We start from the raw sequence: 17344 nt of genomic DNA on the forward strand, positions 1-17344 counted from the left end.
TGATGCCCAAATAAATCTGTTAGTCTTTAAGGTGCCACCGGACTTCTCGTTTTTGTAGATCCAGACTAACACGGTTACGCCTTTGATATATGTTATTAGCACTGCCTTCTCCCTTTCTGATTAGCTGTAGTTCTGTTCAATATTGTTTCATAGTTCCCTTGTATTCCCTTCTAGCTGTATTAATTTGTTGTCTCCTGTCTTATAGACTCCAAACTCTTTGTGGCAGGGGCTGTTTTTTGTTCTGTTTGTACAGTGCCTAGCACAAAGGGGTCCTTGACTAGGGCTCCTAGCCACTATAGTAATGCAAATGATAAATAATAATCCACTGCTCAATGTGTGTTACATGTCCTTGAGTCACAGAGGATGTAAGGCTGTTGAATTCCCCAGCACTAAAGACTGCTTCTTCAGCTCAAGTTGTAAACACTTAAGCTTTCAGCTCCAGAAGTTCCTGGTTCAAGCAACTGTGTTGGTCAAGATGATAACCATTACACTATATTACTATGAACTAACTAGGGCTTGAAGCTATTGCTTTTTGATGCCACAAATGTATACAAAAGGAAATAGTCAAGAAAAATATTTCAGTGTCATGAACATGGGTGGTATGGGATTGAAAAGGAATTGTCCATATGTGTCTTCAAGTAAAAAATAATAATAAACATTTGCAGTAGGTGGCAAATTTGACATCAAAAGAGGTATCATTATAACAAGAAAATTAAGCCTAAAAAATCCAACACTCGCAAAAATGAAAATAAGAAAAAAAATCTGAAAACCTGAAAAATCACTCAACAGTGAGATGCTGTTGTATTATGTACCGTTCTTTACTTGCTGAGTTCGTTTTTGCAGCAAAATATTTTTCTTACTGTGTGGGATGTGCAAAGGAAAGTCTTACAACAATACTGCAAACAAAACAATTAGTCGCATTAAAGGGGGGGGGGAGGGAGAGAGACTGTTCAGGCACAAAGAGATAGTTAGCACGGCCTTGATCCATAAGGGCTCAGGGATCCTCCCGAACAGCTCAGCTTGCCGCATTGGGGCTTGAATCTAATTATACTTTTTCTATCGCTCTCGATGTTTTCGGTTCCAGTATTGGAAATAGAGATCCAGATTTTAAAGCCTATACATCTTTTTATAATCTTTCTCTTCTATTCCCTGCAACTTCTCCGATCTGCTCCGTTCCCTCACAGCTCAGCTCCTCCCCCCTCCTACTGATCTCTTCCCTGTCCCTCCCTTCCCATCCTGCTCCTGTGGGTTTCAGGGAAGCCGAGCCTCGCTAGAGCTGAGCGAACAGTACAGCGCTGGTAAGAGGCAGCAGCTTCTCCTTCCTGGTGGGTATGTGCAGGCCCTTCTCACATGCTCATTGGGCTGCCCGCGGAGCGCGAGCATGTGCAGAAGCAGGAAGGGCGCGCTCGGAGCCGGAGCGGAGCCTGCTCTTACACCTGGCGGGGCGGGCGGAAGCGCAGCGCCAGGAGGCGGCGGCGGGGTGGGAGTGGACAGGCCACGTTTGGTTTTGTTTTGACTCTGGGGCGGGCGAGTTCCCGCCTCCTTGGCTGGGGTTGCGAGTGGAGAGCCCCGGCTGGAGCGTAGCTCCCTCCCTCCGCCGCCAGAGCCACTAGGAAGAGGGAGAATTAGTCTCCTCCCTTCCCCTGCGCTCGCACTGGTGCTGACCCCGCATGGCTGGGGAGGGAGGCGGAGGCTTTGCACCAGCCAGGCGGTGGCGGCGGGACAGCAGCGAGAAATAGCGCTTGCTTGCTCGCGTCGCTGCCTGCAGAGCGGGTCTCGCCGGGGATCTTGCAGCAGCAGCCGCAGCCGCCCAGGCGGGGCGGAGGGGGTGTGACAGCCGCGAGCTCAGGCGTAGGAAGGCTGAGGGGCAGTAGCAGCTCCCGCGAGTGCAACGGGGGGAAGCCGAGCAGGATGTACGGTTAGGGGGTCCCCGCTCCCCGGATCAGCTGTGCCTGCCTAGGCCCCTCTGACTGCACCTGGGGGCCGCTCTCCCTTTGCCCGGGTCAGCGTCTGGAGGCTGTTCCGCAGCACGTTGCACCCCCCGGCTGCTGCCTGGGGACTTACTATGGAGAAGAAGGGCCAGGACGAGCCGCTCCCTCACCCCTTGGAGCCGGAGCCGCAGCCTCAGCCCGGGGGGAGGGCGATGGGGGAGAAACGCTTCAAGCTGTGGTATGTGGGTTGGTCCTGCCTGGACAGACGGACCACGCTGCCCATGCTCCCCTGGCTGATGGCCGAGATCCGCAGGCGCAGCCAGAGGCAGGACCCTGGCGGACCCCTGGGTAACTCGGTGCCCGCCCGGGAGGTGCTGCTGCTCCTGGGCTCCCCGAACCTCCGCTGCGTCCCCGCCACCTCCAGCGGCAGCCCGGGCAGCGGCAACCCGGCCGTCTTCATCTTCGAGCACAAGGCGCAGCACATCTCCCGCTTCATCCACAACAGCCACGACCTCACCTACTTCGCCTACCTGATCAAGGCGCAGCCCGACAACCCCGAGTCGCAGGTGGCCTGCCACGTGTTCCGGGCCACTGACCCCAACCAGGCAAGTGCTGGGGCTGCCCAGAGTAGGAAGCTTCTCGGGGGACAATAGGGTGATGGGAACGTAGGTGATATATAGATTTCCCCCCTCTCAGTGGTTGTGGGGAATAAAGAGGCTGCTTTTCAGAGACTATAGACATGGGGATCGTTCAGGGGCCACTAGTATATGGGCACTTGGATTGTTGAAGAGGATAATAGAGAAAAGGAGGGTATGGAGATGGCTTTTTTGCAAAGCGCTTTGAGATCTAGGCAGTGGTATTATGAGTGGTGTTCCTGGGGTCAATAGAGGGGACTGGGAAAAGGGAGGTTTTCCAGGGGGCTGTGGGTAGAGGGTCTCTTCAAAGGCTTCGGTGTCTAAAGTGGAAAGAATATCAGACTGTTCACAAAAGCTTCTGGTTAACTCTGCGTTTTGGTGTGTGTGTGAATCATAGTTCAGGTTCTTACACCAAGCTCACCCTGGGGGGTATTAATACAGAGGTGAGCAGTAGGCTTCATAATGTTGTGGTTGGTTGGGAGAACACTTTGTATCTACTTTATTCCATAATGTACTGCATGCTCATGAGCTAGTTCAGGGCTTCTCAACCTTTTCATAATGAGGATATGCAAAGAGTGTACCCCCATCTCCACCTTTTCCTTCTCTTGGACCACCTGGTCTCATTCATGATCATGTAACATCATTGTGGTAACCACAGCAATTGCTTCTGAAGAGAAGTAAAAATATTTAATGTATTAAATTGTCCTTAATGTGGCATAGCCATTAGAAACAATCCGAATAGCCACCATAAACCCCAACAGGGCCATATTTCACTTTCAAGTCATGGTAAGGACACCTGGCTGTGCCAGGCACATTCAGGAGTGTTCTAAAAGAAGTTATATCTGGGAGGGAACATTGTTGAATGGGTGCCAACTGAAAGAGCTAGCGAAAAGTATGTATTTTTGCAGGCTCTGTAGGCAGGGCACCGGTGCAAGGAAGTTTTGCGTGAACCTTCCACCTTGTGCCCCCCTCTCACCCAGCTAACCCCATCCCCCGGCAGTAGCTAACCCAGCCCGCCACCCGGGGAGCCCTCCACCCCCTCCTGCCTGGGGAGCTCCCCCCCACCCCCGAAAGCTAACCCCGCCTGGGGAGCCTGCCCCAGCTCACCTCCACTCCACCTCCTCACCTGAGCAGGCTTTTAGGCGCCCCCAACCACTAGGCGCCCTAGGCGGCTGCCTAGTTTGCCTAAATGGTTGCACCGGCCCTGTCTGTAGGAGGCTTTGGTTGTTGCATCTAATGCACAGAGGACTCCTTTCTACTGGCTATGCTGATCATGTGGGGAACAGCAACCTTGATGAGCAGGGCCAATAATTATGTTAATATGGTAATGGCAGGAAAGCAGTCTTTCAGTGATAGTATTTTATTTGAGCAACATGAGCAGCTCCCCCAGAGATTTACACAGATATATGGGGGTGGAGGGAATATGACTGGTTATATGCACTAGAGTCTATCAAAGTCATTTAATCAACACATCTAGATTTACTGAACAGATTATTTTGAGGTGAAGGGAGCAAGGGGGTGAGAGAAAGAGGAGTGTAAAACAACTGACTGCCAAGGTTCTAGAATACTAACTTGGGTTTCAGCAAATTCAGTGCTCAAGATTAAAGTAGGTATCAGAGTAGCAGCCGTGTTAGTCTGTATCCGCAAAAAGAACAGGAGTACTTGTGGCACCTTAGAGATTAACAAATGTATTAGAGCATAAGCTTTCGTGGACTACAGCCCACTTCTTCGGAAGTGGGCTGAAGTCCACGAAAGCTTATGCTCTAATACATTTGTTAGTCTCTAAGGTGCCACAAGTACTCCTGTTCTTTTTGAAGATTAAAGTAGTTAATGTGGAGTAGTGTAGGTGTATATATGATACTAATGCATATACAGGGCTTGATGCAGCACACATCGGAGTCAACAGAAAGATTCCCTTTGACTTGAGTGAATGCTAAATCAGAATCATTAAGTGCCTCTCCTATATAGGTCCATACTGGTCCTATTATTACAGGGACAGAGGGGAAATAACGGGGACAGGAGGGGGTTGTAAAATATCCATTCAGTATTTTTCCTTGTATCCGTGGATCTTATTTCTTTCATTCTCATTTTGGATGCTACTTTTTATTGATCATTCTCTATAGATTCTCCACTGCCTTCCACAGAAGAAAACACAGAATTAAATAAATAAATAAATAAATAAATATTTAGGCAAAGCACTCTTAGGCCTTGGCTACACTTACCAGCTAGTTCGACGGCTGGAAATCGAAGTTCTGGGTTCGACTTATCGCGTCTAGTCTGGACGCGATAAGTCGAACCCGGAAGTGCTTGCCGTCGACTGCGGTACTCCAGCTCGGCGAGAGGAGTACCGCGGAGTCGAAGGGGGAGCCTGCCTGCCGCGTGTGGACCAAGGTAAGTTCGAACTAAGGTACTTCGACTTCAGCTACGTTATTCACGTAGCTGAAGTTGCGTACCTTAGTTCGAATTAGGGGGGGTAGTGTAGACCAAGCCTTACTTTAGGGAATTAGAATGGATACTTTGGGAGGAAGTTATTAACAGAAACAAGTTTTACTATAAAACACCTATTCACTTTTGACAATGTATCTTAAGATATATCCTAGAAGTAAGATTTTTTTTTATAAGTTATCACTTAATGAAAAATAACTCATTGGAGTTGGAGGTAACTTAGTATTGGCATTGAAGACCAAGAATAAAACTAACTGGCATAGATGCAGGGCCAGCCTTATGATTTGTGGGACTCCAAGCACGTTAATTGCTTCAGTCTGCTGTGACAGAGATCAGGCAGAAAGCTGTCTCCCTCCCCAGTTCTGTTGCCAGTGGGAGAGATTGGGCTAACATGTTATTTGCCAAGTGTGTGCAGGTCTTAAACAGTTAACCCTTAGCTCTGAGCGAACAGAATGAGGTGTGAGTTGCTGACCTGGAAAAGCACAGTGTTCCTCCTAGAATTACAAGTTCTACAATTGAGAAACTGCAAGGATATTATCAGAAGATGGTAGAATATACAACCACAGTTCCCTGGAGTAGTTGAGCTGTGTGGTATTTATGGTGTATGTTACCTTAAACAGTTTTTTATGCTCCTGTTTCAAGACTTCTTTGCTTTTGCGGTAAATGTTTGACTGTTAGTGGGAACAACAGGTCAAGTTACTCTGGAGTGGAGGAAGGGAGTCAGAGTGTAGTGTAGTCTTTCCACTAGTGTAGTCAAGTAACCAATTTTCTATGAACGGTAAAGGTAAAATAGTAATTTTTGACTTTCAAGAGGGCAGTGCTTAGTATTGTAGTTAAGACCAAACAATGACAGATCTGGGAACAGAACATTGAAGCTAGTGGCTCTCAGCCTGTTGCTCAGTCCACTAGTTAGACCATGCAGCCTCTCTGAGGTGCAGGCACACATCCCCCTGTTGTAACAAACAGCTGTCACTCACAGTAGAATGTTCAAAAGAGTGTATATTTGAATATGTAGCCTTTTTAGATTTTTCACCTGCACCAATGGTCCAGAAATTCCACACAAACAAATTAAATTTCAGGGTGCACAATCACATGTTAAGGTTTTTTGTTTGTTTTCTTGCCAGTTTCACCCAGTTCTGGCAGTGAAGTTTTTTTTTTCCCCAACTCACAGAATCCCATTTCAGAAGTACAGTACCACTAGTACAATTTCTTTCTTTCTTTCTCCTTCCTTTTATTTTTGTAACAAATGTTGCCATAAGCACCTGTTCCATAAATGCCAGTTCTATACTGCAGCAGAGATCTGGCAAGGTTATTTACACTGCTGAAAATTTAAAGATAGATATTGAAAAATGTCACTGGGTGTCATTTGAAACACCTACTAGTCTTAGGCAGATCTGAAAAATAGGGGGGTGGAGGGAGGGCTCTACCTGGATTCGGGGATAGTACTCTAGCAAGAAGCCTAGTCCAGAAGTTCTTTGCTGTCAGCATGACAGTGAATACTGAGATTTTTACAGGGTTTCTGTCCCTGGCCTCTGTGCAGGGTGTCAGTATTTTGCTCTCGGGCTGCTGGAAATGGGAGGGGGAAGAGTCCCAGAACTTTCTGATTGATGGGCTTGGGAAGGAAAAAATCTGCTGCTCTTCTCTTCTCTTTCAGAAGAGCTGCAGTGCTTGCTACTGCTCATAACTTTCCAAAGCAACAGCTGACTGAAATAGACTAGGATTCTTGTTCATTTCAATGCTGGCTACTGAATAGCAGAGTTGTTAGTTTCACACAGCTTTCACTTGGGAATAATTTAGGAGGCATGGAGTCTGAGTATTTAAGATGACAGCACTGTCTCACTTTATATTTAGAATGTTTTTTTTCGCAACTACTGAAACTGGAAGCTTTCAAAAAAACAAAATGAATGGAATCTAGAATCTGCAGAAATTGATGGTTTAACCCCTACTTCCCTCTTTTCATTATCTAGGAAAACCTCACATGGATCAGCAAAGTTTTCAAGCCCCACCTGAGCTCATAAAATGAAATATACAAAGCAGGCACATTTGTTTTAGATGTGGAGTCTGAATATAAATCTTAATGGTATATGACAATCATCTTAAATTTCCTAAGTCACATACTTCTTCCTTAGGAAAAGGTTCAGGGTCTGATTTGCTATTTCACATGATGAAGTAGAACTCTCATTTTCTTCATGAAACATGAACAAGACCGGTAACTTGTATAGTACCAAATACAATTGATTTGTAAACAATCTGATTGTTATGAGTGATAGTTATTAGTGAAGACTTTTGCACAACAATGGCGTTCCTTCTTAGACAAGTACTTAGCTGACATTTTAAAAAATGTTACCATACATTTTAGGTTTCATTTAAAAATCCTTGTGAAGAGTGATCAAAGTGAGCACCTCTCCAGCATTTCAAATATAACCCAAGGACCATATCAGCTGGGAAGAAGGAAATTTTTCATTGTACAGCCCTCTGTATAGTGTAGCGTGATCAGTAGCTTCAGTGTTCTGTTGTTCTGTTACTGCTGTGAGTTAATGGGAGTAGACTGGCCTAAGGCAAAGCAGAAATAATGGAGCATTTTGCCTATAAAGTAAGGGTGAGATAAGAACTATAATGGGTAGGCTGGCAAAGTCAGGAGCCTAAGGCAGCCAACTTGTAACCCAGATCCTTGCTCTGTAATCGCTGTACAGGCTGTAGATAAAATGGTAGACCATTTCAGATGTATGTTAGTTGTCTGATAGAATAAAAAAAAAAAAAAAAAACGGCACTGCACTAGAACAATTCTGTAAGATGGCCCATGCTGAGAAACTAAATGTCAGGACAAAACCTTTGCTTTTATCTTAACCCCAGGAGGCCTTTACCCTGACATTTCTTATCAAAACAAATAAACATGAAGCTGTAATTATATTGGAAAATGACCCTTAAATTTAGAATTTTTTTGTATGTTGTCACTTTGATTTCTGTATCCTTGCCTTAAAACATCCTATGGCTTGCATCAAAGCAAATACCTGGAAAGTAAGTTCACATCAAGTGAGACTGAATGTTGCACAGGTTAGTATTAATGTTGAATTTTGGAAGCTGGATTTAGATTTTGTACACACGACAAACAGGTTGTTCTTGGCTTTGAAGGGCTCTTCCTGAAGTAAGATGTATAGTTGAACTGTTGAGTAGACTGTGAGAAGCCACATAGGCTTTGTCTGCAGCGGGGAGTTGTAATTCCCAGCTCTTGCAGATGTACACATGCTTGACCTAGAGCACTAAAAATTAGCAGTGTGGCCGTGGTGGCATGGGCAGTGGATTGGGACAGGTGCCTAAGTACCACCCTATCTGAAATGATAGGCACATACTCAGGTGGCTGGTCTGAGCTGCATCTCCCAGGCTGCCATGGTCACACTGCTATTTTTTAGCACACTATCTCAAGTAGAGCTAGAGCTTGTATGCCTGCCTGAGCTGGGAATTACACCTTCCAGCTGCATTGTCAACACACCCAGAGTGTGCTTGGGACGGGTTGGGGGAAAGAAGAGGTCTGTCATACTAATGGTGTGGCCTCCCTGGTGCTCCTCACCCTAACTTTGCTTTCACTGACAAAATTGGAAGGGTTTTTTTCAGGTATGTTGGGTTCGGGGAAGATGCAAGAAGAGAAGTTGAGAACCTTTACTACAAAACACGAACACTGGAGGCTTATGGCAGAGTGAAAAATTGTTCTGTTGCCAGACAACATTTTGATTGCAGCCTGTCAGAAATAAAAAAGCATGTGTTTAACTAGAGAGAGAGAGCCTCAGTTGTAGAATGAAGTGACAGTCTGGTGGCAAACTATTTTTATGTTTGAAAAAAAAGGTTTGGTTAAGATTTTCAATATTGGAACATAAAGTTAGGCTTCTGAATCCATATTTATGTACCTGCTTGACTTTCAAAAGTATTGAATTAATTACTTTTGAAAATCACGCAGATGCCTACATATGGATTTAGGAGTCCAGTTTTAGAGTCCCTATGGCTAAAGATCGTGGCCTTAGTCACCTTTGTCATTGACAGAAAAATGGGGGAAATACCAAAAAGGTGGTTAAACAAAATATTTAAAAATCCTCACATAAGATCCCAGCTGCTCCTACTGCTATCTAACCTGGTATGTCTACTGACAGCTTGCACAAGAAAGGAAAATGTTTAAAGCCAGCTCCCCTCTGCTGCCATCATCAGTTGTCATTTTCCCCTCTCCAATTCCCCACTAACATCTAATTGTCAGTCGGAAGGGAAGGAGGGTCACTGAAAAGAAGACTTCTTATATTTAAAAAGGAAAAAAGGGATAACATCATAGGTAAGACTTGGTAGAATGATCAAATGCTCCTGGAAGGTGTTTAAAGGTAATATAAATTACTAGAAAATAGAGCCATCTGAAGAAAGATAGTGTAGGTTCATTAGCTCTGTGTACACTATTATTTGGCCTCCTCCTGAGGAGGAGGCTCCATCTACACTGGCTTGCACATCTGTTGGCCCTAGCAGATAGAGTAGCTTCTAGTGCATGCTATTTATACTTATTTCCCTTTTTTCCCTTTTTCATATACAGTACTTGTTTCCATTTTCCTCTCCTGTGGTTCCCCCCCCCCCCCACTCCCCATTTTATCTTTATGTAAAGTGGTGAATTTTGCAAAGTGAGGAGTGGCTCATTAGATGCAATTTGTTATGATCACTGCTTTGGGCTGCCAAGGAAGACTTGATCATACTGAATTATTTTGCATGGTTTGACAGTTATCTCATAGCACTGCTCCTGGTCAAGCTGCTGTTTTGTCACTTCTGATATTCATTCAAGTTCAGAAACCAGGAAGGTAGGTAATGTTATTATCCTGCTGCAAGATGGCTTTTCATTTGTCTTATGTACAACATATGGCTTCACCTGTCGTCATTTATTGAATTGTTCTGAAACAGCTTTAGAGAACATGAATACTGGTGAAGATGGTTGATCTACACAGGGAATAAGTAATGCAGTGTTTTTTAAGAGTAGTCTCAGTTATCTGAATTAACTTCATACTACACAAAAGGTAAAATGAAATGAGTCATTTTTCTTTTCTATTTAGGTTCTTATACCACACTCCTTCCCTTAGTGTCCCATACAAATAGATACAGCAGAAGCATATTGCAGTAGTGCCTGGAGACCCCAACCAAGATAGGGGCCCCATAATGTTAAGTACTGTACAGTGGTGTACACTACTTTAACTGATGCAACAAAGGACAAATGAAAGAATTAAAATCAGTGGATGCAGGGCCTCTCAACTTTAAGTACCATGTTCAAATCTTGCCTAGTAACCAAAAATCATTCCACACTTCAGCTTGTTGGTGCTGTATGAAATAAATTGGTGGCTTTAGCCCACTTCCTAATGCCAAAGTGTCTTCATTGCAGCTAATTCCTTGGTTGCTTTGGCATAGTGTCCATGATATGATTTCTCTTTATTTATTCAAAAAAAAAAAAAAAAAAAAAAAAAGCTAGTTTAGACCTAGCTTTGGTAATGATCCCTCCTGGTCTGTATTAGGGAACGTTGGAAGAGTAGCTTGGTAAAGGCTTCGTTGTTCTGCCCATACTGTATCTGGTGAAGATAAATAAGACTTCAGTCTTTAGGGCTGGTTATTTGGCACTTTTCATAAGCACTAAATTAATTTTAAACAGTCGTTAAAGAAAAACCTCACTGAGTTATAGAACAGTATGAAAAAAATCTACAAGCTGCTACTTTAGGTAAAACTGGAATATTAAAAAAAGAATTCTGCTCTCCACCCCAGGTATGGCTTCAAGGCTTCCTTTTTTTGGTTACTTTATTTAACAGTGGGTTTTATTTTCTAGCCATGCAATTTGTTTCTATCTGACCAACCAACTTCATGCTAAGTAAAAAATGAAACAAACCTCATTACCCTGTGCTCAATAACACATGGAATCAGAAATTTTTAAAGCCATGTTGTATAAAGAGTGATCTGTAAAGTGTCTAAAAAACATTTAATGAGAAATAGAACTGTTATTCTCTAGGGTATACTAGTGATGCTTTTCAAAATAGTTCATATCTGTTTCTAGCAGGATTTGAATAAATATTTGTTCTATTTTTTTTAATGCTGATGTTAATTGCACTTCATGTACTCAGTGACGTTGATTTGGGGTTTCCTGTTATATACATTTTTTAAAAAAAATTCTCCCAGGACCTCTCTGGGAATAGTTAGTGCTCTGTGGGTTATTTTCTTTAATGCTACACTAAACATGTAGTAACATCATGAAACATTGGTAGGTTTAAAGATATGTCATATACAATGAATAATGTTTGATTAGAGCTCACTTCTTGCATTGGATTCAGAGTTATACTTATAAGCTGTAAGTGACCCTCAATTACAATATGACTTTTAAACAAAAGGAGAAATTAGATGAGACCTGAAGAACTGTATTTGCTAGAAAGGAACAATAGTTACATGTGCCTGACATTTCCTTTCTTTCTTTTGGTCAGTCTGCTGCTAGAGTAGGAAGAGACAAAGGCATATGAGAAATTCTAGCTACATAAACTTTCACATATGACATTTGAGTAACATACTGATATGGGCGCTGGTCCTGGAAGTTGATTTGTGCAGGCAGACCTCAGCGCCCATTTGGGGCCCGGTTGAAGTCCACATGGCTCCAGGCAGGCACTGGGGTCAACCTATGCACATGATTTTGTGGTATCAGGGCCTTAGTCGGGGGCTCTCTCTAACTTACCGCAACATATAAGGTTACGGATACTGCACGTCTTGCTAACATGGGTATAAATAGCCGTGTAGATGGTGAGACATGGCTTAGGCAAGTAGAGAGCCCTACACACCTGAATCACAGGATGTATACTCTACATGGCTCTCTACACACTCAAGTAGTGGCTCCCATGCTACACTGTTATTCTTAGCAGTATGGCTTCCCACTGCCTCCCTGCTGTCGGAGCCTTTCCCTGCCACAGTGAAAGGCTCTGGCAGCAGGCAAAGGCTCCAGCAGCAGGGAACTGCCAGAGGCTTTTCCTGCTGCCAGAGCTTTTCATTGTGGTGTGTAGCTGCATGTGTAGTGCCTGAATTCTAAATGCCACCGTAAGTGTAGACACAGCCTGGGAGGTAAATTTTATATTCATTATTACTGGCATCAGGATTAGAGAGATAGTATTGAGTGTGGATTCGGAGGACTACTATTCCCAACTACATAAATTAACTCAAAGTTGCACTGAATACCACTGTGATAATCTAAAAGTGTTAAGATATCAGTTCACAGGTGAGCAGCCAGAACTGTGTTTCCATGTGAACTTCTTTTGAGCCACGGCTATACTACAGACTTCTGTTGACATAGCTGTGTTGGTGAGGGATGTGAACAGGTTGGATTTCTGACTGACATAGCTGGGCCTGCAGAAGCCCCTAGCATAGATGCAACTATACCAGCAAAGCTGCACTTTTTGCCAGCATAATTTGTTTCACTCATGTGGGGGGGAAGGGGTGTTACTATATCAGCACAAAGTGCAGCTGTGCTGACATAGCTGCATCCAGTATATTATATCAATATTCGTATACTGGCAAAGTGCTCCAAGTGTACACATGGCCTTAGATAGTGGCCTATTGGGCTATCCTATATTGTAGGACCTAATAATTCATAACCGGATCCTGTATTTATTTTTTTCTTTTCAGGAGAAAGTACTGCTCTATCAGTTCCATCTAAATAATTATTTTGCTATTGTAAGATGTTACTTTCTGGCTTAGGTTTATGACAGTGGTTCCCAAACTTTAACAACCTGTGAACCCCTTTCACTAAAATGTCAAGTCTCGCGAACCCCCTCTTAAAAATGAATATTTCCAGGGATTTTCTCTTACCTGAGTATAAACTATAAAAGCAGTGATCTTGGAAATATAAAATTTGTTTTTATGACCTGCTTATTACACACTATTTATTATAAATTACTATTTATCATTACAGTATTTGTGTTACATTATGAAAAGGGCAACATTCTTCCAAGATCTCACTTTCATAGCTTATCACTTTGAATAAGCCTGTTATAAGACAAGGCTCCTATGTTTCATCAAGCAGTATCAGATATGAAACAGCATGAAGGTATTTAAGAAGAAGCCAGCTCAAAGAGTTCTTCCTACACAAGCGTTCAGGTCTTGAGCAGTCCAGGCAAACAACACATGTTACAACAAAGCTTAAACTTGTTCTTCATAATAATTTTAAAAACAAGATTAGCTGCCTATTTAATTTTAAAAACAGCAAAAAATATCCATTTCTTATAAGGAGTCTTGAAGTTTAAATCTCCTCAGTGTGACAGATATGCTTGCTTTGAACTGCTTAGCTCTTGGAAGGCCAGGGGCTCCGGGCTGCTGGTCCCGTGCTGCCTGGGGTCCCTAAGGACAACTCTGTCCGCCATTAGGGAATTTTTTCCCGAGAACCCCCTGTAACACTGTTTATCCGCCACACCTAGCACGACACCCTGAGTGGGCTCACTAGGCACAGTGTTGCCAACTCATTTTATCACAAATCTTATTTGTTTTTTTTTTCAGCGTACCATCTTGGGTTGTGACAAAAGCAAAAAGGTAGATGAACTAGATGGGTGGGGAAAAGAGAGGATGACAAACCAACTATATTTTGCACAGTAAGCAGTCAGGTATTTGGTACACATACCTGAATAACAAGATTGAAAAAGATTCTGAGTGTTCTGCAGACATGCCATAAGAAAACTGTAAAATCCCTCCAACCACACCAAAACTTCTAACTTGCCCTCTGACATCTCAAGCCCCATAAATGTACATGACCTATTTCCATGTGTAAGCAACAGAGCTTGATGATGCTAGTAAAAATACTTACAGTGGGCAATCAATTTCTTAATGACCATGAATGTTTGCATGGAGATTTGTCTTTATAAAAGATAATGGGTAGCAGCTTGTGGTCTCCAGCCTTATTCACCTTCAGGTTAACTCATTATCTAAAAAATGCGTAGGAGTAGAACTGATAAGCTCTCAGTCTCCTGAATCTCAAATTCTCCATAATATAAACTGGCTTGACCTCAAATCACCACATCATTTGCCCATAACAATATGAACTTTACAAGCTTCCAGAGAATCCACTTTCATGGTTCCTTCTGCTTTGCACACTCATCAATAGTGTTCTTCATGTTTGTGGATTACTTGAAATTCTCAACACAATGCTCCCTGTTACCTTTACAGTAATGTTTCTGTTAGCTTCCAGGTGTTTGGTTTCATCATGCGTCCTCATAGCTAGAGTTCAGGAACCAGATATAGCATTCAGTTGAAATGTCTTTGCCATGTGTACCAACTGCTCACTTTGAAAACAGAGCAGGCCCATCTGCATTCCAACAGTTGCAAGATTGAGACACATACGTTCTTAGATTCTCTGCACAGTTCCAGAAAGCACTGAGTGGCATGTTCAGATTCAGTTAATCAGGAATCTCTCAGACCTTTGATATCAAACTACTTATTAAGTAGAGTGCCACAGAAATTGGTAGATGGTTAGACATTTTTAAATAGGCATATCATTACAACAAAAGGTTACAGGTTATTTTACTAAAACAGTTCAAAATACCCTATTCCATCACACAGCAGGCTATTCTAGGATTAATAACTGACCTATAACAGGCTGATAGAATGTGCCTGAAAATCCCACCCCATTAGTCCCTGGTGATCCTGCTGAAAAGTGGTAAATGGATTCTCCTGATACACTGTTGCAGCTGGCTTCTGACCCCACCTGAGTGGCTTTCTAGAGAGAGGTCACAGAGTGTAGACTGGGCAGTCCGTAGAGGAACCCAGAAAACAACTAAACCTCAATAGAAGGCTTGGACTGTAATTTTTTTTTTTTTTTTTTTAAATAGCTTCATCCTAAACAACCAACCAGGGCCAGCTCCAGGCACCAGCTTGGCAAGCAGGTGCTTGGGGTGGCCACTCCGGAGGGGGGCGGCAGGTCCAGCTATTCGGTGGCAATTCGGCGGACGGTCCCTCACTCCCGCTCGGAGTGAAGGACCTTCCGCCGAATTGCTGCTGCAGATCGCGATTGCAGTTTTTTTTTTTTTTTTTTTTTTTTTTTTTTTTTGGCTGCTTGGGGCAGCCAAAACCCTGGAGCCAGCCCTGCAACCAACCCACTCCTCCACAAGAAGGGCAAGTTTTGATCCAGTACAACATGCACGAACTGTCTTTGGAGTGAGGTGCAGAACCCCCTAATCAAAGTATGCCAAAGTAAATTTAGCTTCACTCCTGGAATAGGAAAATATGAAATCCATACTTTGGTTCCATAAAATTAGCCCACCACAGTGTGGTCATGATGGTGGCAATGACTATCTAGAACAAATTATGTACAGATTTAGCTCCCAATTACAGATGAAAGAGAAATATCCGCACAACTAAAAAGCATGGACTAACTATTCAATGCAATTTAGGAAGTCCTGGGTTTTCATTTCATACAGACTGTAGAACTTTTCACATATTCAGTAACCTAACCCTATTCAAATGCATTAAATCTGATGCAAGCATACCTCAAAATTATCACTGACAGGGTGCAACATGTAGCAAATTCAATACCAAAAAGCATATTGGCAGAATGTGCTTATCCAATGTAAATGAATACGTCCTGTGCTGAGCATATGCACACAAGGTTAGTACTGTATTTCCATGATGAAGACAATTAACTGTTTCTGGGATTCAAATGAGTATTTTGAATTTTTTGAAATGCTAAGCAAGCATGTTGGTACTCGATCAAATTATTGCCAAAATTTGTAGTTTTCAGCTGATGGCATACTGTGTATGTAAACACAGTGCAAAAAGAATGTGCAGCACGATGTTGATAGTTTTCACAGCAGCAGGATTAACTACATACAATCAAGTATCAGAAGGGATTTTTACATAAAATCAGTTTTAAAAGGCTTCTTCAAATTTGTCTAAATAAATTGGACAAAATGCACAAATCCTATTAGGAAATCATTTGGGTGAAATTTCAAACTTTAACCAGGGTATTTAGGTTTAATTGCAGCAATTCCAAAATGGGATTTTTTGGGGCGCATCATGCATTGTCATAGTGCTTTGCTGGGGATGTGAGAAGTAATAATCCAGATCTACACAGCCTGTCTGAGGCTTACATTTTCAGAAAGTGCTGAGTACCCACCCTCTGAAGAAGGAAAAAAAAAAAAAAAAAAAAAAAAAATCAGGCCCCTTTAATGTGTCAAGATGGGCACTCAAACTGCAGCACCCAGAGTCACCAGTCACTTTGGGGTGGGGAGGACGGATTTAGGCTGGAACATCAAGAAGCTATATGCTTTTCAATGCTGAAAAGAACAAGAATGAAAGTAAAGAGTTTAAGACTAGGATTTATATATTGGTTTGATTTCAGATTTAGCGCATTAAACACATTTTTAATACAGATTAGACCAATACTTTTCACTACATGCAAATTTCTTAACAATAGGGTATTTTATACTACTGTATTAATCTGTCTCCAAAAGCACCCTAACAATCTGTTAGGCACCTGTTCTCGCGGGATGGGCTTCACCTGAGTAGGGAAGGAAATAGACTTCTGGGAGGGAGGCTGGCTCATCTTATCAAAAGAGCTTTAAACTAGGAAGTTTGGGGAGATGGTTGGGAGATGCACAGTTAATCTCCACGCCAGTTTCCGGTATTGAAAAGCTGAGTGTAATAAGAGGAGACATAGCCGGGGAAATGAGATTGGACATAGGAGGGACAGGGGGGACGAACACAAAGAGGAGCGCAACATACAGTGCTAGTAATGGGAGACAGGCTAAACAACATATATTAGGCTGTTTGTACACCAATGCGAGAAGCCTAGGTAATAAAATGGAGGAATTGGAGCTCTTGGTCCGAGAATTGAAACCGGATATCGTAGGAATAACTGAAACGTGGTGGAATGGCAGTCACGACTGGAACGCAGGTATGGAGGGGTATGCGCTGTTTAGGAAAGACCGGGATAAAGGTAAAGGGGGGGGGTGGCATTGTATGTCAATAGTGAATTAAGCTGTGAAGAAATAATAGTGGATGGAATAGATAATACAGAGTCCGTCTGGGCGATACTCAAGCTGGGTAAAAGTACTACTAGAGCCTCTCCGGGGATAGTGCTTGGGGTGTGCTATAGACCGCCGGGATCGACCCAGGATATGGATAAGGAATTGTTTAATGTATTAAGGGAGGTAAATACTAATAGAAACTGTGTAATTATGGGGGACTTTAACTTCCCGGATATCGATTGGGGAACAAACGCTAGTAGCAATAATAGGGCTCAGATGTTCCTAGATGTGCTTGCGGATCAATTCCTTTATCAAGTGGTAGCTGAGCCGACGAGGGGGGAGG

General features: G+C 43.0%; 1 protein-coding gene across 1 annotated transcript in view; it reads left to right on the forward strand.

Moving 5' to 3' along the window:
- Nucleotides 1-1607: 1607 nt before the first annotated feature.
- Nucleotides 1608-17344, forward strand: part of TBC1D4 (TBC1 domain family member 4) — a 160425-nt gene continuing 144688 nt past the window's right edge. The window contains exon 1 of the mRNA XM_054013266.1: nucleotides 1608-2536. Within this exon, the coding sequence (XP_053869241.1) occupies nucleotides 2066-2536 (471 nt within the window). The 5' untranslated portion in view covers nucleotides 1608-2065. The remainder of the gene's footprint in view (nucleotides 2537-17344) is intronic.

This window comes from Malaclemys terrapin, chromosome 1 (assembly GCF_027887155.1).
Source record: "Malaclemys terrapin pileata isolate rMalTer1 chromosome 1, rMalTer1.hap1, whole genome shotgun sequence".
Classification (NCBI taxonomy): Eukaryota; Metazoa; Chordata; order Testudines; family Emydidae; genus Malaclemys; species Malaclemys terrapin.